Consider the following 21,639-nt stretch of genomic DNA (forward strand, 5'->3'; position numbering starts at 1 on the left):
GACACCATGTGATGATGAATGACCGTTGTAGTGGAAGGGTGAGGGTGGGTTGCATCAGCATGTGCAACGTGGAGAAGCGGAAGGGTATCCACACACTGTGGTTTGTAAAACAAAAACAAAAAAAAGAAACATTTGTGAGGTAGAATCGCACATTGCTAGTGTTTTATTGGGCAGTTCCAGACGTGCATTCAGTCAAACAAAGATTCTGACCATTAGAGACACCCGCCGACAGAAAACAAGCCCGTCTTCCATGACCGCGACGTATCAGTTTAATATTCTGTATTATCAATATTAGAATACATTCAGTAACCATTTTCAGCCAAATATTCAATGAATACATGTTCAGAATTAAAGCCTCGTAAAAGCAAAAAAAAGTAACACTGTTAGCGATCCAGAGAGATGTAACAAGAAGTTCCCTTTTATATATTTAGTAATCCTCTTCTTTCCGGCAGCGAGAAAAGCTCGCGTGAACACTGAATGTAAATTTAAGACCATTATGTCAGGAAACGCACCAAAACCTATATTTCAGTAGAACAAAAATGTCAAAGCTCATCAATCACTGATTTTTACCAAGAAAAAAATACATCTAAATATTCTGATTAGGTATGTAGACAAATTATTATTTGACATCATTGCAATTCCACTGTTCTGTACTGATAATTGGTGCAGAAATTAAAATGGAACATGGACAAGGCTTTTGGTCTTAAATGGACTTAGGGGGGGGGATTAAGTGCATAGCAGTCACAAAGCTAGGACGGAGAAATGCTTGCTTTTTGCCTCAAAGTCCAATCTTTAAAACACCAAAGACAAACTGAAGTCGCAGCTATTTTGGTGAAATCACAGAAATTCTCGTCAGCAGTTCACTATTGGACGCATGAAACGCACTGAAAAGTATTAATGCATGTCTTTCTACACAACTCAAGGATTCAGTTTGGTTAGTTTTGCTCCATACTTCAACCAAAATGAGAGGATGATGGTTGAAGACATTTCCTTTTTCACTTGAACTATTCTGGTTATATATGAACCAATTTATTTAGCCTTATAGAGAAACTAAAATCCTTGTCTATTGAGGTAAATAGATTACACTGTATAGAGTAATTGAATATGACCTACTGTGTATGAATATGTAGTTTATACTACTGCGCTACAGCAAGCTATACATTCTGTGTTAGCAGTAGGTCATGCTGATGCTATACTGTGTCTAAAATATTTAGGCCATTTTTAATCAAAGTTAAATTTCATAGTCCATCAATTCGTTTCAATGTGAACGTGTGCTGCAGCTGCACTATTAGAACATTTGTGTGCAAAATGTCAATCCAGACAACTTCCCCATTAAAAATACAAAAATAGTAATTTTGTAAACACAAAGGACAAAATACAGATGTGTGTTTTTGCTTCAAAGTCCACAAAAATTAATACAGCAAAGAAAGGAAAGTTTTCACATGAATGTTGTTACTGCTCCGAACTGAAATTCAGATTTTGTTTGCAATTAAAGCCTTAATATTCTTTGGAATGGGTAAAAAGCATTCAAGAGATTACTTTTCATTTGATTTAGCTTTCCAGATGGACGTGAAAAATCACAGGGGTTACATTCCTCCACTTTAGTCTCTTGAAATGCAGAAGACAGAATCCTAACTAGTGCTTTTCAATTCTGTTTTTTTTTTAAATTCCCTTTGGTTAAAGGAATGCTGGTAAGTTTATCTGAGCGTTGGATCATTAGCACGCCCCCTGCAAGCAGGATGGGTAACACACATTATGTTGACATTCAGCACACATGTTACAAGCACGACCAGAGCGCTGAGTATTTGAGCCCAAAGATCAAACAGATCAACAGTGCTAGTACACAGCAGAAACCAACACAACAAATGAATTATATAAATTAGCAGTTAGCTAGGTGTAGTTAAAAGACACCACATTAAATGCACGCCTTCATACTGACCCAATGCAGTGTCCTGCAGCACAGTTTTCTATTAATGTTGCAGTAATATACCACATTTTGAAGCCACATCAGACAAGCCACCTTTCTTTGGTGGTGCGTTATGAGACGGGCTGCGTAGCAAATCCCACGCGTTCAGATGAATACATCCCATCCATAGTAAACCACAACAGTTTGCACAATAAACATGTCGAGCGCCGGCATGTTAGAGCAGCATGGTGGCATGAGCATGACTAAGAGGTGTTGTTACACCACTTGGTAGCCAGCGACGAAATGGGACAGGAAGGATCGTTTGGGAGGAACCGTTTGGGTCAAGGATCTTGTGATGCGTTTGAAAAGAGATATTCCTAGGATAGTCATCTACAAAGCGAAGAGGGCATCCTCTGTCCGTTCGGCCTTTCTGTGGGAGCCACCGGGGGCCCGGACCGAGCGAGACGGCTCGGCTTCGGGGGGTGAAGGCAGAGAGTCTGCCACTTTCGCTCGCTCTTCCAGGAACTTATCGAACTCTGCAGAAAACAAATCGACAGAGATGCACAGATCTGAGGGCTGAACAGTGATTCATTATCAATCAGAACCGGTGAAAACGAATATATAACCTCACAGGTTGGAGCAAGTCAGACAGAAATAGCATATACCGTACCTTCACTGGTCACCCCTTCTTCTGCAGCATCCCCTTTCTATGAAGAAGGGGGGGGGGACATCATGACATAAAACCATTAATGGGCTTGTCTTTATTTGAGACTAAATGAACCAACGTGAACTGTATAAAAGCATCAAAACGACTCATATAAATGTAACACGATCTGAGATATATTCATAAAAGGTCACGAGGGATGCAGAAATAGCCCATCGGTCCAACGGGTGGACAACAAGTAACTCTTCTGAGCCCATCGCCACAGCCTTCACATGCATCCCTCAGCTAGCAGTAGCGCTTGCCAGCATTTGTAATTCAAACCTCAGAGGAAACTTGTCACACGACAGTGATTTGTGGAAAAGCTATTCGTTTACAGTGAATGAAAGGACATGTGAAAGGACAATAAAGTCACATTTTCAGAAGCGCATAAGGTGAATGGAGGGAATATGCTACCAAAATAAGAAATACACAACAAAAGAGTGATTGGGGAGAGAGAGAGAGAGAGAGAGAGAAAGAAGAGAAAAAATATAAATCAAGGTAAACAAGTCTCACCACATCGGCACTGAGCCATTCCTCTATGTCATCCATGACAGAGGACTGCGAAACGGGGATCTATGCAGCAAAGCCGTGGACAAACCAAGGAGGAACGCAACAGATGGACCACACAAGACAACAGAAACAGCAAAACACATGACAAATAACAGGAATCAACTGAGGCTCAGAAAGGAAAATGGTCAAAAAATATATTCGGCAAATTTCTTTTAACAAAAATCCGTCAAAATAAAGCACTCGACGCCCCCCTTGAGTCTGTGCTCTTATTTTGTCATGTGTGACAATCTGCTACTCGGCCATCTTTGACAAGGACAAGAGCTCCCAGGTTGTGTATTGCTCTCATTAGTGCTGTAGCGCTGACATGGCTTAACAGCTGCAGACTAATGTCACACAGCAGCACTAATTATTCCACAACATTAGCTAATTAGCAAATCACTAGAATGTGATTAAGAGATTGATTGCATGGGAGAAGCTGCAGGCGCAGGGACCGTCGAGGGGCAGACGCGTTTGTGAAGCGCGACCAACCACACAGAAACTGCACTCATGAATGCTGCATGGTTTGCAGGGACTGCGGTGATCGGCAGTGTGTGTGTGTGTGTGTGTGTGTAACTGGAAACTTGAACTTGTCGTCTTCCACATTGTTTTACTGCTTACATGATGAAGTCAAAGTCAGCGCTGGACGGTCATCAGACAAACAAAGCTGAATGGACAAATAGAACCTTTTCCTGTGTTCTTGTTATGCCACATTAAAAATCCAGGTCATGTCGCTGTGAGATCAAAGTTAATTTCAAAATAAGAGGTCCAGGCAAATGAAATTACTCGCAGGAAAAAAAAATCAGGCAACGGTGAACAGGTGGGGGAAAATAAGACATTACTTCACAACATCATCTCTAGTCTCACAAGGTTATCAGTGTTATTGCTCGTGGTTTAATCAGTTAGTTCAACTTAGTGTGATACTACTAACCAGCGCGTTATCTAAGATCCAAGGACTGTTAGAGGACAGCTGAGAAATACGCTCTACACAGCAAACAGCGAAGCAGAATTCCCTGATGCGTCAATCCTAGGAATCAGCCCATGCGTTTTGTCATTGGTTGATCCCTAGGACTGTCAAAATTGATACAAACACGTGTTAAAATGTAAAGTAAATATGGTATGTGCATTTACTCATACGAAATGCAAAGTACAAACCTGAGGTACTTTTACTTTATTTGATTATTTCTGTTTTTACATTTCCTCTGCACTACATTTAATAAAAACATAGTTGCTATTACTTTGCAGATTAAAGTTATTGATAAACATCAATAATTAAGATACATTTCATAATTTAATGCACAAATTACAATTGAGTTTGAGGACACAGATGCTACCGCTCCTGGAAAAACTCAATAGTACTGATATTTATAGGCCCTTTCATATACGACTGAGAAAACTGACATGAAAATCACAAAAGTTCAAATAAGCCTCGATGTCGAGTCCAAAACTCATATCGTATATTGGTTCTGATATTCGGTCTGCTTCAGTCCGTTGCTGTGTAGTTGAAGTATCTGTTGTTTTAGCATGTCGCAGCTAAGAAACTAATTCAGATCATGGAAATATTCCATCCAGGAACATTTGAGAGGAGCCACAGATGAGGAAGTATTACAAATGCTTGCCCATGTCAGCGCTACAGAGTTGGGTAATATGATTCAAACCTACATCTCTTTACAAATAATATTCTCTCACCAAAGTAATGCATTTTAATTTTTATCCTGGAATCTGTTGTATGAAATGTCCGTTTTCAATTAATCCAGTAAATTAAATACAAATAATCCAGTTTCCTGATTTGTAACGTTGCCAAAGGATTACAGATCACCTGCAGTTGATACGCTTTCAGGTTTTAACATATCATCAGATCACCCATCACTATATTATCTGCACATGACATGGAGGTAGATGTTCTCAGAGGGGGGGGGGAGCTAGGTTTGGTACGGGGCTTGAGTATTTCAGGACAGAGAGGTGAGAAGTGGCTGAAAAATGACGTGCAGCTCATGAGGGTAAAGCTGCAGGTGGTTGATGGCGGATAAGCGGGAGGGGCAAGGAGGACACACTGTGGATGGAGTCCTCACCATTCCTTGGGTGATAAGCCAGCTGTCTATGGGCAGCTCCTGATCTGCTGGATTATCATCCCCCTTTACCCTCAGCTGAATCAACAACAGAACAACACCTTACACCAAACGACGGTAGCAAGCCCACGACAGCGTAGCACAGAGAGAAGAAGTCAAATATGCAAGTGTGATTTAAAGAGGGGGGGGAGAACTGAGGGAAATGGTGAAAAAAGTTCATTTCACGAAGATGAAAGTGAGAGAAATAAAAAAGAAGGAAGATTCAAAGGCTCAGGATGCCTGCGGTAATAAAATGGTCATGTTTGTATACAGCGGTTCAGGTTTCAGAATCATCTGTACACACAGGGATAACCACCGATATATATATATATATACTGCTTTGTGTTCAGGCTGCAGAAGGTAACATTACATCAGTGTGAGGTTTTATTTAAATAAACAAGCCCCGAATGGAATACTAAAAAAAAAAAAAAAAGAAATCTGATACCTGCTTTAAAATCTGAATCCATGTTTGGGTAAGAGACAGAACAGATGTCTACGCAGAAGAAATGGCATTGATTTGTTTCTTATGAAAGGCATTTCAGGTTACAAGATATTATTCTAATGAGGCTCACTGCAGACAGGCCCGAATGTATTCAGTCATTACAGAGCGTTTCATTTAGGGCGAGGCCGAGGACAGACTGCTGCAGAGACGTCTTGTGGATGGACGTTGTGTTAAACTCCGCGCATCAGTACTCACCCCTCCCGTGTTCTGTTGTCTCACATCCAAAGCCGAAACCAGGCCGCCCAGAGCCTGAGGGTCCTCGTACTTCACACTGCGCATAAGTGCAAAGAACAAAGCAAAGTACCGAAGCAGCAGAATGAGAATGCAGAAATTAAACAGACACTATTAAAAATGAAGACAGAAAAAATGCTGTTAAATATGTCCCCGGCCCAAAAGAACAGGAACAGAACGGCAGAACGCGGTGAACATTTCAGAACAAAACTGAACATGACAACATGAAAAGCAAAATAAGAGCGTTGGGGCTCGGCCCAGAGGTGAAATCGAGAATGCTAGACCTACTTCTTGCGCTGATCGGCCAGAGAGCTGCTCCTGGTTTGAGCGAACATGTCAAAGTCATCCTGTTTGTGTCCCGACTGAGAGGATGGGACGCTGCTGTCTGAAGCCACATCTGGAGAGGGAGGCCGCAACAGGACAATGTAGAAATGGAACCGCGATACCGAGCACAGTAAAACGCAGACAATTCTGGACTCCAAGAATTGAAGTGGCCGGTCTTATTTCCGCTTCATAGCCAGATCAGGAATCGTCGCCTCTGCTGCCTGCAGAGGCTCGTCGGGAGGAGCGATGTCATGTTACAGCTCCTGGGAGACTGAATGCGTGGGCGTGATCCATCGGATCTCGAGGCATCAAGGGCCTTTTCCCTTTTCTCTACAGCACCGACACCATTTTGTTTTTACCTAGAGCATCCAGTGCAGAGGACAGCGAGGCTGTGGTGGGGTTACGGGCTGGGGAGGCAGTGGCCGTGGAGTTGGATGGGGAACTGGAGGAGATCCTGGGCGCGACCACAGAAGGGGAGCCCGGACCCAAATCTATCAGGTTGTCCTCTGTGGCTTCACTCAGCATCTGGAGGAAAGCGGAAACACATGGGGCTTCCGAGGTTTGTTAAAAGTGTCACACTTGCCTCCATCAGCTAGCCACAGCGTAAACAGACGGGACACGGCAGATTATCTTCAGAAACCGGCTAGCGCCAGCGCGTTAGCGACACTCACCCCGTCGTTCTGTGCTGCTCTGCCCGACCTGTACCTCTCATACCTGCAAGTGGCACAAAAGGGTTCCGTTAGAACCGAAGAAGCCTCTTGGATGAGAGACGGAACGTCTTCAACCAACTTTAAGCAAGTCCACTTCTCGAATACAAAGACCGATTGATAATTTGATTGATCGCACCTCTCGTATCGGAGGAAAATGTTGTTGAGGTCATCATTGACATGCAGCAGCTCCTCAGTGACTTCTTCATTAGAAACTCGTGAAATCAGCTCGACCATTCTCTGCTGCATTGCTCTGCAGGTTCTGTTCAGCTCCTTGATAGATTAGAACATCGACAGATTGATCATTAGCACTGGTTCACAACCAGGTCCATGAATATTTCCACATCCACTGCCGCTGGTTCGGTTGTTGCAGGGATGAGCGTTTTTGTCTGAAAACTGAAGTCCTTGCTCCCCCTGGTGGCTGAATGTAATCCCAACGGGTTTGAGGTTGACTTGTTTAAATGACAATTATATTTATGTTATAATATATGTGGAAATGTTCATGTATTAAGAGTGATTTATTTATGAACCAGACAGGATGCACTTAATAGACTTTTTTATGTGGGGAAAACATCTAATTTGATTGCTCTAGTTGTTTTTGCCTTGATCTTCATTTAAAAACAGAAAAGATACTAAGTTCACTTTAGGCTAAGCACAAGCTACAGCACGCAAACTAGCATTCATGAGTCTCTTACCTGAAGCAGCTCTAAGTCAGACGCGTCTTCCTGTCCAGGGACCATCTCCGTCAGCATCTCTGACATGACTTTGGTGTTCCCCCTCACTACCTCCAGCTCACTCCGCAGCCGCGTGATCTAAAAGTAAAGCAGGTCAAAGAGCCTCTTACTTACACCCGGCAGAGCAGACGCTCCTTCAGGAATCAGAGCTTCCAGTTATGAACCAAAAACGTAATGACTTTAGCTCGAATAAATCTGTATTACTGACGGACTGCAGTGAAATGGGCCTTTACGGATAAATGGCTTCACTTTAAGAGTGCTAAAAAAAAATCCATTAATGCCCATCACCTGCTCAGGGGTAGCTGTAATAATGCTGGGTACGTGGGGGGCTTGAGTGGTAGTTGAAGGCCTTGGGGAGGGGCTCGCAGTCCCAGCAGCAGGTGAGGCAGGGGGGGCGAGGTACTTGATCATACCCGGGTCCACCTCCGGTGTACCCTGGTAGAGAAACGGCGCTGTATACATTTACACAGATGTTGTTGTTGTTGTTGTTGTTGTTGTTGCCGTTACGGTTTGTTTCTCCTCACCCGTTGGGGCGTGTGGATGGGAGACAACGCATCCAGGTCTGCCATCGGGAATTCGACGCCTTTCCGCTTCAGCTCCTCATAGATGTGGACGACACCAGTTAGATCTGGGCAACTCCTGAAGGCATCGGCCCAGGCCTGCCACAACACACACACACACACACACACACACACACACACACACTGTGTGACCACCTGCACCAGGACGGTGGGTCGGTCAGTAAACAGAGGGGTCACTAAAAGAGACCCAATACCTGTATGAGGGACAACACTTTGTCTTGAACGATGGTGGGGGGGTTGGTTTTGGGGGAAATAATTTTGACCAGCACGCCATCAATGAAATCTCGGCTGGCCACCTGGACGTGAAATCTGTGGCCGCAGTTCTTCACACACGTCTCCAAAGCCTGCAGGAACAGAGAGAGAGCGGAGATGTGACATAGACAAATAGATTTTTTTATTTTTTTTTTAAATTGGAAATCAGGAGGCACTGGAGAAATAAATCAGATCAGGAACACTTTATTGATCCCTGCTGGGACCAGGTAAAAACACAAATAGAAAGACTGTTCTTATTCCACGAGATATCTCACTTGGGATGCCGTCATCACATCAAAGGGGCTTCTAACAGAGAAAGACAGACAAACGGCGCTCAGAAGACATGGACGTGCGAAGAGACAAGGAGCACAGCAGCTTTATGCAGCGGCGCCTGGACTAACAGCAGGACAAAACGTCCTGAGAATATAAACAATAATAATTCTGACCCCCCCTCACCGTCAGCGCCAGCATCACCTCTCTGTAGTTTCTGTTGCCACTCAGTCTCTTCTTCAGGGCCCGCATGGCGTCTCTGGGCCTGGAGGGAAACGGCACAGGAGAAGTCGGATAGCGTTCCCCAGCAGAGAGCGGGCGCAGTGTCTTTAACTGGAAATAAATAATGCATTTATCTGTAGCATCGCACCGTCTGTGTCTCTCTTTTCTTTTATCTGACTATTGATTTCTCCAAAGGGCTAAATCGAAGCCGAGTAGCCACACGCTACTCGTCTATTAGATGCAATAAGCTTCTTACGAATTTCTCAGTGAGATGCGGTACATTTATGGAGTGAGGGGGCTGAAGAGATGGAGAGGGAGACGGATCATTAAATCTGATACGTGGATTCTTTGGGCAGCAGTCAGCTTCAGATTTCGTCTCACAGACGTTGTTTGGTTTTGAATGTTTTGGTCACGCATTTGAAAACTGAGTTTTGACAAAACACTCGAGCAGAATTCTTTTTTTTTTTCCTTGCAGCATCTCTTGAACCGCGAGACCAAGTCTGGAGCCGCACGCACAACGTCTCACTAGTCGAAGACAAGACGCTCTGTGTTCTGCGGAGCCGAACTCCCGTCCTGAATGTGCTTTGGGCGTGACAGCGAGCTCTCCGGGTCGCATGCCAAGACAATGACGGTGTGTAGGCATGGGGAATGTGAGGGAGCGGGAATGGAAAGAGACAGATTCAATAATCCTACTGGCAGACATCTTTTCAGAATTTCATTTGTTTAGATGATAAAACTTTGTCATTAATACACCTCAGTGTGCGGAGCTAGAAACCTTTCTTCAATAGATAAGCGCAAGTAGCTCCAAAAGTTAGAAAACGTTTTATTGCACATTAAATCCCCTTAATATCTCGCATGGGGGAGATCTGATAGAAAGGAACCTTTATAAACGATGGAGAAAGCACAGCAACGTAAAATCAAAAGCGTGTCTTATAAACCCAGGGGGGACATCTTCTGACGGAGGAGACTGACATAAGTAGTTCATTCATAAATACACAGAGCCAGGCTTCCTGTTGTGCTGCTGGAGGCATCGAGTCACACCGTGTGTCACAAAAAACAGCGAACGTTGTTGGGGTTGACTAATTCAGGAACCAGGAGTCTTTCCCTACCAAATAGACTTGCTATTAAAATAATAGAATGTCCATAAAGTTGATTTTTAAGCGAGTGTTGTCGGTGTAATCGCCGGTGTAGCAGCTCACCCCTCGTCTGTCTCATTTATAATATCACAAATCTCCATGTTGAGGGTCCAGTCCTCCGTCTGCAGGCCTCCATCTGTGGCCCTTTCTGCAGGAAAACATAAAAACACAATCCATCACATGCTTTTATTTCCACATACCTTTTGTGACTGATAATTAGGTGTGAATGAGTGTGAGAAGATGTCTGTCGTGTAAGCATTTCAGCGAAAGAAATCTGTCGTTCTCTCTTTTTTATTTTTAAAGCTTTCTTTAGATTTGTGCACGTGCTTCGTTATTTCACTTCTTTAGGTTAGAGACAGATCTCACAGGAACGTGAAGCGATCTCTGTGCATGACTCAGCTGCGCTCTCAGCCAGAGACCCGCTTCCCCCTTCACACTCCACCCCACCGATTTAATAGTACTGTGGGCTGCAGCCAGGAAATCATGTGATCCAGACTGTGACAACCGGCAGCCATCGCAGCGTTCCTCGCTCCGTCTCCTTCCTCCCCCCACGTCCCCTGAAATCCATCCGTTATGTCAGCGTGCAAGGTCGTGCATAGCGGGGGTTAACAGACAAATAGAGAAAAGGAAAGAAATAATCATCTGTGTGAAACAAGCGAGAACGACGTCGAACGGGAGCGTTGCTGATGAAGCTCAGTGCCTCATGTGTGCATCTATTCAAAGTCAATCCTCCCGGCCCTGAGGATGGACGCCACCCCAGTCAGGCGTTAGCGGCCACTAAAGTTACAGATCTGTGCCCCTCTCAATCTCTAAAGGTTCTGTCCCGTTCTGATTCTTTCCACACACACACACACACACACACACACACACATTCCACTGGCGCTAATCATTCGTCCTCTTTTGACTGCATTTACACCATTTCTGTTATTTTTTGCTTCCGCTTTCCACAATAACAGGAGTTTCACAGCAGAAATAACCCAATAGATGCAAATAATAATGAATACTCTTAAGCGTGTAGTTAATAATACTTAAAGGAAGGCTGTCTGGTCAAATAGCCGAAATTCCTTCATTAGAAAACACAGAGTAAAATACAGATTTCGTGTATTTTCTCATGCATTTAAAGTCGCTTGTTTTATAAGCTTTTATACTTGCCCGTGTCTATTTACTACAACTGTGTACCCTTTGCAGGATATCACGAGGGGTTGACGAGCCTCAGCATAGCCAATGCAACGTTGCACACTCACGTTCACAACGCTGGACCATTCAGTGACAGATCAACATCACCTTTGTGCCTTTCACTGTGGAAGAAAGTCAAAACACCGAGAGGCGAGGAGGAGGAGGAGGAGGAGGAAGCATGCAACCTCAACACAGAAATACCCAACCAGCTGGAAGGTTTGAACTCAGGTCCTTCCTGCTGCAACATGACTGTGCTAACCACTTCACCACCAGGACGACCTCTCTGTACACACCAATTCACTCCGATACGCATTTGTTAGGAAAAATGGAATTCAGGGAGAACAGCGGGCAAAGGGCCTCGACCATGAAGAAGACAAGTAAACATGAAAAACTTCCCCTCATACATGACATCCTCGATAAATAGCTACGGCTGAGCGTAAACAGATTGTTGGACGTTATTTCACAGAATCCTCTGGCGGTATTTCATTTGTTGCGTATCAGATTTGTTCAGCGTCACGTCAACAGAGACCGGACCTTGACACACACACCCCTCTGGCTAAACTTGAGCCAACGTGGTACCCACCCTGCGTGGGCTATTCACCACCTTCTCAGTCACATAGAAACAAAACTCTGAGCTGTATTAGTTTTTTCAGAATGCATCACCCATCAGACGTTATCCGTCAGTAAAGATCTCTCACACATCGTCTCTCCGCACAGACACCTGGCTGAACAATGCCACACACTGCAGCAACGGAAGGCGACAGATGCCGCCATCTTTGTGATATGGATCCCAGCCCCCTGCGTACTTTAGGGCCATCTTGGCCTATCATGACACACAGCGGCTGACCAGAAGTGGCTGGCAAAATCCCACTCATTCAAATGGATGTCCTTCCTCCAAACTGTTTACATCCAGGGTACAAAGAAGCTGTTTAACAATTTAATTGACAAATTATTTAGAAAAGGGCAACACACTCTCCTTTTAGACACACAAGATGAGGTGGATTCGCAAAATACTTTAGAAAACTGCAGTGTTTGACAAAGGTCAACAACGAAAACATTATATGTTGATATAAAGTATGAGTTGGTTCCCAACTGGCAGAGGCTTAGGTAAATATGAATGAAACAGGAACTGTGGAAACTTCATAAACTTTTGTATTCAAATGTAATTTAAAAAAAAGTTTACAAATCAAGAAATTAAAAGAAAGGCTGGTCATATAACAGTGAAGACAGGTCAAAGCTGATATATCCAGATGCAGCAAAGAGGAGCGTTAATAACCTGAATAATCACCACAGCATTGATCCTTGAGTTTAAGAACTACAGACCAGGTAGACCAAGTGTCACCTTTTGTCCTGGAACTACAGGGATACTCAACTTCAAATTGGCTGAGGCTCAAAAATACATTTTACCCCATATGTAGCTTCATTACGCAGAATGTCTCCAGTTTTAAATGTCTTGCATTGTAAAAGTAAAGGCACTGCTCTGACAGCGGCGTTAGGCGTGTTAGATTAGCTGGCTAACATTAGCTAGTAGCTCGTTCCAAGCAGATGACGTTTGCTGTGAGGATGCTCGCTGGCGAGAGACGGCGTTTCATGTCCCGTAAATTATATTTTAAAGTCCCGAATCCCTGCCCAAACTCAAATTGCGTAAAGCGGTGGGGGGGTATCATATCTCTCGCGGATACTTTCGAGGCAAACGTACCGATACATTGTCCCACGGGCGTGCTGTAAGGATTGCCAAGCAAGAACTCCATCTTGACAATAAACAGTCCACTCGGGAATGACGGAGGCTGTGGCCACAGAGGCGGGGCTACTAATGGCTGCCTGAGAACTAATGCTATTGGTCAAAAAAACAGACCATTGATCTGACCAGCCAATCATGTTTAGCAACTCATGCTATGTTCAAAAACACAATTAATCTTGCAGTTATTCTCAGGTTTGTTAAAATAAAAAAGGGAAACTCGTGTGTCGATGCTAAAATCCAGAATATTGATGTTCATGATTATTATATCCACTTATCTCTAAGTATACCTCTTAATAATTGTATGCAAAATTTTGCGTCATCACGTCAGCAAAAATTCAATTTCTTATTGTCGTTACACTCAAATCCGAGTTAATGTGAACATCTGTTTTCATATAATATGAAAGTCTTTGAACGCAGCTTATCTGTGAGCTAGTTGCTATGCAACGGTGTAGTCAACAGAGGTAAGCAGTTTCTTACTTAAATGGTTATTCCATTCCATAATATCAATAGGAAAACAATGAAAACTAAAGATATAAGATCAAAATATATCTATATATGAATGAGTTGTTAACATCGAGTGATGTTTGTCTCGTAGATTAATCCATTTATTCGTTCATCCTCAGCTATTGATTGATAACGAATCTACCACAAACGTATCTACGCCATCGTGACTGAACAAAACAAGATCAAAACAAGCAAAACATGATCGAGTTTCTTTTATTTAGGAGACGCTTACGTAATTTGAGCCTCTAACCTCCCTAAGCAGCAGGATGGATGCGCGTTGGGTTCAATCTGAGCCCATCGTGATGGATGAGGAGATTGTATGGGAGGCAGTGAGAGAGCAACTTCCTCAAGACTTTGTTCGGTGTGTTGAAATGACAGAGGGAATCAGCTACGGTGAAATCCTTCAACTAAAACTGCCATTGAGAAGTGAGATATGTTTCTATATCGATTCTTATTTGCGTCATTATGTTATGTTGAGGTTAATTTGTTTTGTTTTGTTTTGTTTTTTTTCTACAGGAATTGCAAAAATTGGCCACTTATGTGAATTCACACTCTTGACCAGGCTGGAGTTGAATAACAATCTCATAGATAAGATTGAAGGTCTAGACAGTCTGGCTAATCTGACATGGCTGAGTAAGACCAAACTCTATGTTTTCATTCTGTTCACACTTTCTTACATAATTATGGAAAGATGTAGAGAATATCATAAACACCGCCTTAGTGACCACCAGTAATAATGCCTCTTACTGTGTCTTCCAGATCTGTCCTTCAACAGCATTGAGAAAATTGAGGGATTGGAATCATTGAGGAAACTCGAAGTGCTGAATTTGACCAACAACAGTATCTCTGTCATTGAAAACATGGACACGCTTGAGAAACTCACACATTTCCACATTGCAAATAACCTTATTGGACAGCTGGACAATGTAACATTTGTTTTTTTTTTTGTTTTTTTGCAGAAATCACACACTATGAGCAACCCTTGGGTGTTTCAAGTGTTTTATTTTATGCAATAAAATACCTAACCAAATGCAAATGTCGTGCATTTCAAAGGTGTTATATCTAAGGAAGTTTGTGGATCTGTTCAGCCTCATCCTACATGGGAATCCTGTCTCTAAGGATGACAGTTACAAACTTTCCATCGCAGCCCACTTCCCAAAATTGATGTCAATGGACAGTAGATTAATTGACCAGGACACAGTAAGTACAGTCATTTGTTTTGACACAAACTCATGTTTCATAATGTTTTGTTGTTGTTGTTGTTGTTATTTTGTATGGTGTTGAAAACTGTATACCTAACTCACATATGTCTGTGTGCAGAAAAAAGAGGCATCCATCAAATTCCAGTCTGTTATTGAGAAAATAAAATTCGACGAGCTGGAAAGAGCTAATGAGGCTAAAGTGGAAGCTGAAGTCAAATTACACAGAGTAATACTAAGTTGGATATGGTTATTTGTTTTCCTCTGAGCTCTACACAAGATATATAAGTTCAGTGCTTTCCTACAGAATGCCTTTGTGGAGTTCCTAAATGGGTCTGATCTGCTCAAGAACATGATCAAAGACGATCCGGAGGCAGAGAGCCTGTACTCTGTGCCTGGGGTAGCGCCTCTGCTGGAACAATATCCTTTGTTGCCTTTTTTTTCTTTTTCTAATCCATGCATGTGTATTATTAGTGGTGTATAAGATACATTCCTTGACCTTGGCAATTACATTTGAACAGAAAATGCTGGCATTGTTTATGCAGATATTTGAATTAGGCTTAGCTGAACACAAGCGCAGAGAAGCAGAGGTGAGCTCCTTCTACAGCGGTCACATGGAGGCTATGACAGACTGCCAGCAGAAAGCATCACAGATTTTGGTGGAGTTTGAGAAGCAACACAAAAAGGTAAATAAAGAGTGCCAGGATGTTTTCAAACTTACATGTGGCTACGCTCATCAAACTTTGTAAATGAGTTATTAGTGCAACATGAACTCTCGTATTCGCCCCTTTCTATAGGTAACGGCGGAGCTGAAGCAGTTGTCAGACCCAAATCTAGTGAGCGTCAAAATCGACCACCACCACAATAACATCGACCAACTCTGTAACAGTCTCCTGGCATTGGAGTGTCAGCTGGTGAGCCAGCTGGAGGTAGGTGTGGGTGGACAAACTCAATTTAACCTGATGAAAAGTATAGTCCCAAAAATCAAGGCTTAATTATATAAGTAACATGTCTTTGCAGGTTCCAAAATCACAGTTTAGACTTCATCCCACATCCTACATCATAATAAAGTTTTCTGTTTCAGGACATCACCCAAATTTTTGACGTCAGCATCTCAGACATGATTGACAACTTTGCTGAATCTGCTCAAGGGCTATATCCTTTTCTGATGTGCATCATCTTAAAGGCTTTCTATCATTTTTAATAATTCCGCTTCCTGGTCATCGCCGTTGGAATATTGGTGGTTGATTTACAGTTTCCTTGACACAGTTGTACATTTTCACAGTGTCAAGATTTGGACAAAGATTATCACGAGAAGGTAACAGAGATTGCTATGGAAACTTTGATGAATGCAACGGAGGATGACATGCCGAAAGAGGAAGAAATGGTGAGTCTCACTATCACAAGGCGTGAAGGCCAATTTACTATGTGGCCCTGAATGTGTCAGACTCAGATGAGGATATTTTTCATTGCCAGTGTCAGTTACTTTAACCCTTCGCGTGTGTTTTCTGTGCAGCTGTTTACAAATGAGACAGAAGTGAGGAGTGTTCTGGCCACCACCCATGATAACCACGTGGTAAAGATCAGGGACAGAGAAACTCAGCTGGTTACTGGTGTCAATGCCTGGAAAGCAGCTCTCGTTGAAGGGGTGTGGTCCTGAAATCCAGTTTAACAAACACCCATATTTACACTTTTTATAGATGGAAAAAACTCTCCTCCTAATCTGACAATGATGTTTTCATTTTGTTTTAATTGGTTGATATAGATCAAAGACAAAGTAGCCAAGCAACACGACATGCGCCTCGCAGATGTTCACAGATATGCCGTCCATTTGAGGAAGCAACTGGAGGAATCTGAGAAGAATCATCAAGAACTACTTCCCCAAAAATAGTGCCTGATGTATTAAGTGGGGGTGGGGGGACAATAAAATAAATAGAATGGGGCATATTCAAAAGTTAATGAACAATTATACACATTTCACTGTGTGCAACTGAATATATTTGTGTATTTTTTCCATATCCATTCAATATTTTTGAAAAATAATTCCACCATATTTGCTGTCTATTTGGAAATTTTAGAGATATTTTTATGATCAGTTTTTGGTTCCTTTGCTTGTTCCCAAAGCAATCAGATGCATGTGCATGTATTTATTCATTCATTCAGTCAGTCAGTCATTCATCTTCTGTCTTCAGCAGCTTATCCAAAATACAAGTCGCAAGGCTATGCTGTATAGCTTATCCCAGCTGGCTACAGGCGAGAGACGGGGTACACTCTGGATGAGTCGCCAGCTCAGTGCAAGGCCACAAATAGACAAACAAACATTCACGCTGACATAAACACCTACAGACAATCTAGACTAGAGTGTCCAATTCACACATGTTTTTGGAGGTGGGAGGAAGCCATAGATCCCAGAGAGAACCCGCTCAGACACGTGGAGAACAACAAAGTCCACACAGAATGTAAGACTTACAGAGTAACTATTAAAGAGTTATATATTCAAATTCACTAATTTAATTGGCACAAAATATGTGCAGTCAAATATCATAATAAAAATAGGAATCAGAAGAAAAGTACAAACTTTACATAGTTTTTCATTTGTTGTTTATGTGTAGGCAGACAATAATTGGATTGTGTCATCTATAAATTAAATATGAGAAACAGAAGAAATACATCTTTAGGAAACAGATCAAATGTTAAGTCAAAGCCAGAATAAATACAAAACGAGACCTTAATTATTGGTCTTAATTGTTTTCTTAATTGTTTTCTACATTGCGAATTTTTAGTATAGTAGAAATTTGAATACATCTCCCAGAATGCTTTGGGTGTGGCACATGAGTGCCACTCTCCATCCAATGAAATCCAGGGAAGTTGGATTCTGAAATGACGCGTTCTGCGTCCGCTCCACAAACATCGATCCAGTGAATGGATGAGCAAAGTTCCGGATGTCGTGTCGCTGTCGGACGATCCCGTCCCGTCCAGTCTCTCCGAGTCCGCAGCCGTGTTTTATTCATTCACAAAGTTCATGACGGTGGTGACGCTTTCGCGCTCACAATGCCTGTCCGTGCAGAGTGCTGCGGTCACACGGCCACGGCCTGCCGATCCTCGGCCTGTCTGGATCCCCCGGCGCCGATCAACACGCACCAGCCGGGGGCGGCCACCTCGCTGCTGTACAGCGGCTCGCAGTTTCGGGGTTTTCAAAAAAGCAAAGGCAACTCGTACGGCGTTGAGGTTGTCTTGCAGGTAACGTGAATTACTCTTTTGCTCTTTTGCATGCTGGCTGACGTTCGATAGTGACCCGAGCCAGCTCAGGTGACTCTACCTGGAACATTCACGCAAAGTGCCGCAGATTCCGGATTGTATGTTTTTCACTGTTCTCACAGTCCTCCTGTATTTATTATTATTATTATTTTATATTCATGACTTCGAATTTTAATACATTGATAAACTGTTCTTTTCCCCCTATCTTTGACAGCATGTGACAGTGGAAGACTCATGTTTGTGTGGATACCTGAAAATCAAAGGTCTGACTGAGGTAAAATGAATAAATACATGTATTAGACATACTAAGATCTACTCCATTATAGACTGAATTAAAACTTTTATTTTTTTGTTAATACAGGTTAAATTGTGATTAAAGTTTAGAAAATGTACGTAAATGTGAGCCGAGGATCTCGTCCTTAACTCAAGCCTGTCAACTACATGTTCGTTACCTTTTTTAACACACTGGAGGGGAAAGGTCAACAGGATCCTGGAGTGACCCTTGGCTGCAGCCAAGCAGCCGCAGGGTGTCTCTACGCCACTGAAGTTATGCGTCTGGTGTAAACTTGCTAATTACTCTGAAACGGCAGATAATTGTTGGTGTTTCATCCTGGGCAGATGATCAATGACAGCCAGAGAAAGCAGATCAATTGTGATTATCTTCATTTAGTAGAATATATTTGTATGCACACCTGTATAATATGCGTAGAGTATACAGGTGCAGTGTGATTTTTACGTGATCATATGATCTCCGCTCCACTTTTGCCTGTTTAGATTTTCGTGTCATTGTTTCCATATGAAACTAGAAAAGCACTCAGAGAGCGCAGACCTCCACCAAGCAGCTCATTCCCCTTGATTAAATTTACATGGTGATCTGGATCATCACAAAAAGGTTCTAAATTGTTCTTGGTATCTTTATACACCAACCATGAAAAGTAGACGTGAATCAGGGTTGGTGTGTATTTTTTTTAAACAGATTTTTTTAATCTGTAAAGGAAGTTTTCAATGTTAAAATGTACTAATATTTTTTTCCCTAAAGTCATTCTGGATCTAATCCAGATGAGATTCGGTGGAGAGATGGAAGCCCCCACCCTACATACCTTTGTCAAATTCCACAAACATCGATCAATAATCAACTGAGATATTGAGGAACACATTTTGAAGCTCCATTGACTGCAATGTTAACGAAAATTTCAAAGTGATCCAGAATCCAGGATCTCTTCTGGATCATCACCAAAATGTAATCATCTGTTCCTGTTAAACATTCCCAACATTTCCTAACAATTCCATCCAGATCCGTCCAGAATGTCTTGAGTTATCTTGCCAACAAGCAGACAGACAGACAGACAGACAGACAAACACCGGTGACTCCCTGACCCCCGCCTCGCCTCAGCACGCATCAGCCATTTCTCTCCTTTCTGTTGTCTTTCTTGTGACAGGAATATCCCACCCTCACAACGTTCTTTGCCGGGGAAATTATAAGTCGGAAAAGACCCTTTTTAACAAGGAAGTGGGACGCAGATGAGGATGTGGACAGAAAGCACTGGGTTTGTCCTGTTTGATTCTCTGCTGACGCAGCGCTAACATGGTGAAACCATCGCTGGGGGGGGGGGGGGGTCGTCATCTATATTTGCATGCTTTGTGAGTTGCTTTCCACGTGAATGTGGTAAAAGTTGGACTTCATTTTTAGTTTCTGTTCTTTTATAATATTTATTGGAACTCTTCACAGGGAAAGTTTAAACCTTTTTACAAATATGCCAGAAGTTTCAACTCTGACGACTTTGACTATGAGGCGCTGGACGACGGCGACTACGTCTTCATGAGGTGGAAGGTCGGTGCTCGATTCTGCTCTTGTCCTTCCTTTGGCACTTGCGTTAGCTTTAAGTTCTAACCTTCACTTCTCTCCCAGGAGCAGTTTCTGGTCCCAGATCACACCATCAAAGACATCAGCGGAGCTTCTTTTGCTGGCTTCTATTACATCTGCTTCCAGAAGTCGACAGCCACTATTGATGGCTACTATTTCCATCGGAGCTCAGAATGGTGCTTACCAGCATTTTACAGCAGTTAAATCCACTTTTTTTTTTTTTGCTAAGTTAATGCTTGCTCTTTTTTTCTTTGATTTCTACTTATATCTGCAGGTACCAGTCTCTAAACCTAAACCACGTTCAAGAGCACAGTATGCCTATCTATGAATTTCGGTGACAAGCAAGTACACGCAGACGAGTACTGCGTCAAGCAGGGGACAGTCCACACTGACCTGCGCTTAAATGGGACACGAATGATGAAGAGTCCTCTGCTGCAAAGAGTGGAGCTGACCTGGATTCCTCGCCGCAGGAAGACAATCATCCGGTCAGAAAGGAAAGAGTTTTGTTCAGTAAAACCCAAAGATTTGTGATATTGACCCAACACAGTAAAGAGGAGCACCGGCGGGTAATGATCTACTTCTCCTGCGAGCTCTGCAAGACTACCAGCGGCGTTATGGTCTGTTACTCGGGAGCGTTTGATCGGGGAACAGCTGAATGTGAGAGATAATTGGGTCAAGATTACCGTGAGGCCATAAATATCCAATTGTGTGTATATATAATAGACTTTAAATTAATATTTCTTTATAGAAGCCAAAGATTATTTCCATATTTTATAACCAGGTTGCTTTATTTTTTTAATCATAGCAGACCTTGGGTAGGATAACGTAAGACAATGAGGAGGTATATTTAATAACGGTGACCAGTATTGGAAGCTTCGATAGGAGTAATAAAACCTCCTTTGACACTTATGGGGAAAACTTGCTGCCTTATTTTTAATTGCTATAAAGTTTTCTTTAAAAAAAAAAGGGAATGATTATGTTTGTAATGTTTCATTTGAAAAAAGATTATGAATGAATGTTTCTGTGTTTGAAATGCAGAGCTGCCACTTTTGTTGCTTCCACACATGCAGTTGCAGCATAAGTCGATTCTCTTTGCTGGGGGGGGGGCGTTGCCATTCAGATGACTCTAAAATAATGAATAACATTTACACATTTTACACACAAAATGTTGCAAAGCAATACAAGGAATGTTAATGAGAGTTTCCTTGCGAATCGTGACTGAATAGTACACCAAATACTTCAAAGAATCTGTTGTGTTGATGAATCTTGAGTGCATTTTGTGAAGTGAAATAAAGAGTGATCTATTTCTTACACTGATTGTTAGTTGACATTTTTGCTTTCATTTTAAAGAGTGTAGAGACACAGAAATAGTCCTCGACTTGATTCATAACTTGGCACTAGATGTCAGCAGAGAACCGAATGTTCCAATTCCCTTCCAATCGCTTCTCACGGATTCCCAACCAAGCTATATAATAATAATAATAATTTATATATTATAATTGGCGCTTATCTGATTTACTTAATTCTCAGCGACAACGAATCATTTGTTTAGGAAGCTCCTCCAGAATAGATCAATGACTAATCCTTAATCCCTTCTCGAGAACATTATAGGCAATAATCTTAAAGTGTGGTTCGTCCATGGCGGACATAATGGACGGGTACAGTGACACACAAA

At 42.4% G+C, this 21,639-nt stretch overlaps 3 protein-coding genes across 3 annotated transcripts; 2 read left to right on the forward strand and 1 right to left on the reverse strand.

Annotated features, from left to right (window-relative positions):
* Nucleotides 1–2,296: 2,296 nt before the first annotated feature.
* LOC137905408 (target of myb1 like 2 membrane trafficking protein) lies at nucleotides 2,297–13,158 on the reverse strand. The gene is made up of 16 exons (XM_068749644.1): nucleotides 13,098–13,158; nucleotides 10,286–10,370; nucleotides 9,051–9,129; nucleotides 8,537–8,686; nucleotides 8,286–8,420; nucleotides 8,050–8,196; nucleotides 7,723–7,839; nucleotides 7,167–7,300; nucleotides 6,992–7,034; nucleotides 6,680–6,845; nucleotides 6,285–6,393; nucleotides 5,961–6,036; nucleotides 5,228–5,302; nucleotides 3,123–3,182; nucleotides 2,577–2,613; nucleotides 2,297–2,442 (listed from the first exon to the last, which is right to left on the reverse strand). The coding sequence occupies exons 1-16, from the start codon at nucleotides 13,147–13,149 to the stop codon at nucleotides 2,297–2,299; spliced, it is 1,611 nt and encodes a 536-aa protein (XP_068605745.1). The 5' UTR covers nucleotides 13,150–13,158.
* A 751-nt stretch (nucleotides 13,159–13,909) lies between these two features.
* On the forward strand, nucleotides 13,910–16,733 carry drc3 (dynein regulatory complex subunit 3). Its single transcript, XM_068749812.1, has 12 exons — nucleotides 13,910–14,069; nucleotides 14,160–14,276; nucleotides 14,403–14,569; nucleotides 14,697–14,843; nucleotides 14,964–15,071; nucleotides 15,150–15,262; nucleotides 15,354–15,528; nucleotides 15,640–15,771; nucleotides 15,927–15,997; nucleotides 16,118–16,229; nucleotides 16,359–16,490; nucleotides 16,608–16,733. Exons 1-12 carry the CDS (start codon nucleotides 13,910–13,912, stop codon nucleotides 16,731–16,733), a joined length of 1,560 nt encoding a protein of 519 aa, XP_068605913.1.
* Nucleotides 16,734–17,655: 922 nt separating this feature from the next.
* Nucleotides 17,656–20,302, forward strand: gid4 (GID complex subunit 4 homolog). Its single transcript, XM_068749813.1, has 7 exons — nucleotides 17,656–17,709; nucleotides 17,822–18,082; nucleotides 18,315–18,374; nucleotides 19,540–19,647; nucleotides 19,830–19,931; nucleotides 20,010–20,140; nucleotides 20,239–20,302. The coding sequence occupies exons 1-7, from the start codon at nucleotides 17,656–17,658 to the stop codon at nucleotides 20,300–20,302; spliced, it is 780 nt and encodes a 259-aa protein (XP_068605914.1).
* Nucleotides 20,303–21,639: the final 1,337 nt, after the last annotated feature.

The sequence above is a fragment of the Brachionichthys hirsutus genome, chromosome 16 (assembly GCF_040956055.1).
Source record: "Brachionichthys hirsutus isolate HB-005 chromosome 16, CSIRO-AGI_Bhir_v1, whole genome shotgun sequence".
Classification (NCBI taxonomy): domain Eukaryota; kingdom Metazoa; phylum Chordata; class Actinopteri; order Lophiiformes; family Brachionichthyidae; genus Brachionichthys; species Brachionichthys hirsutus.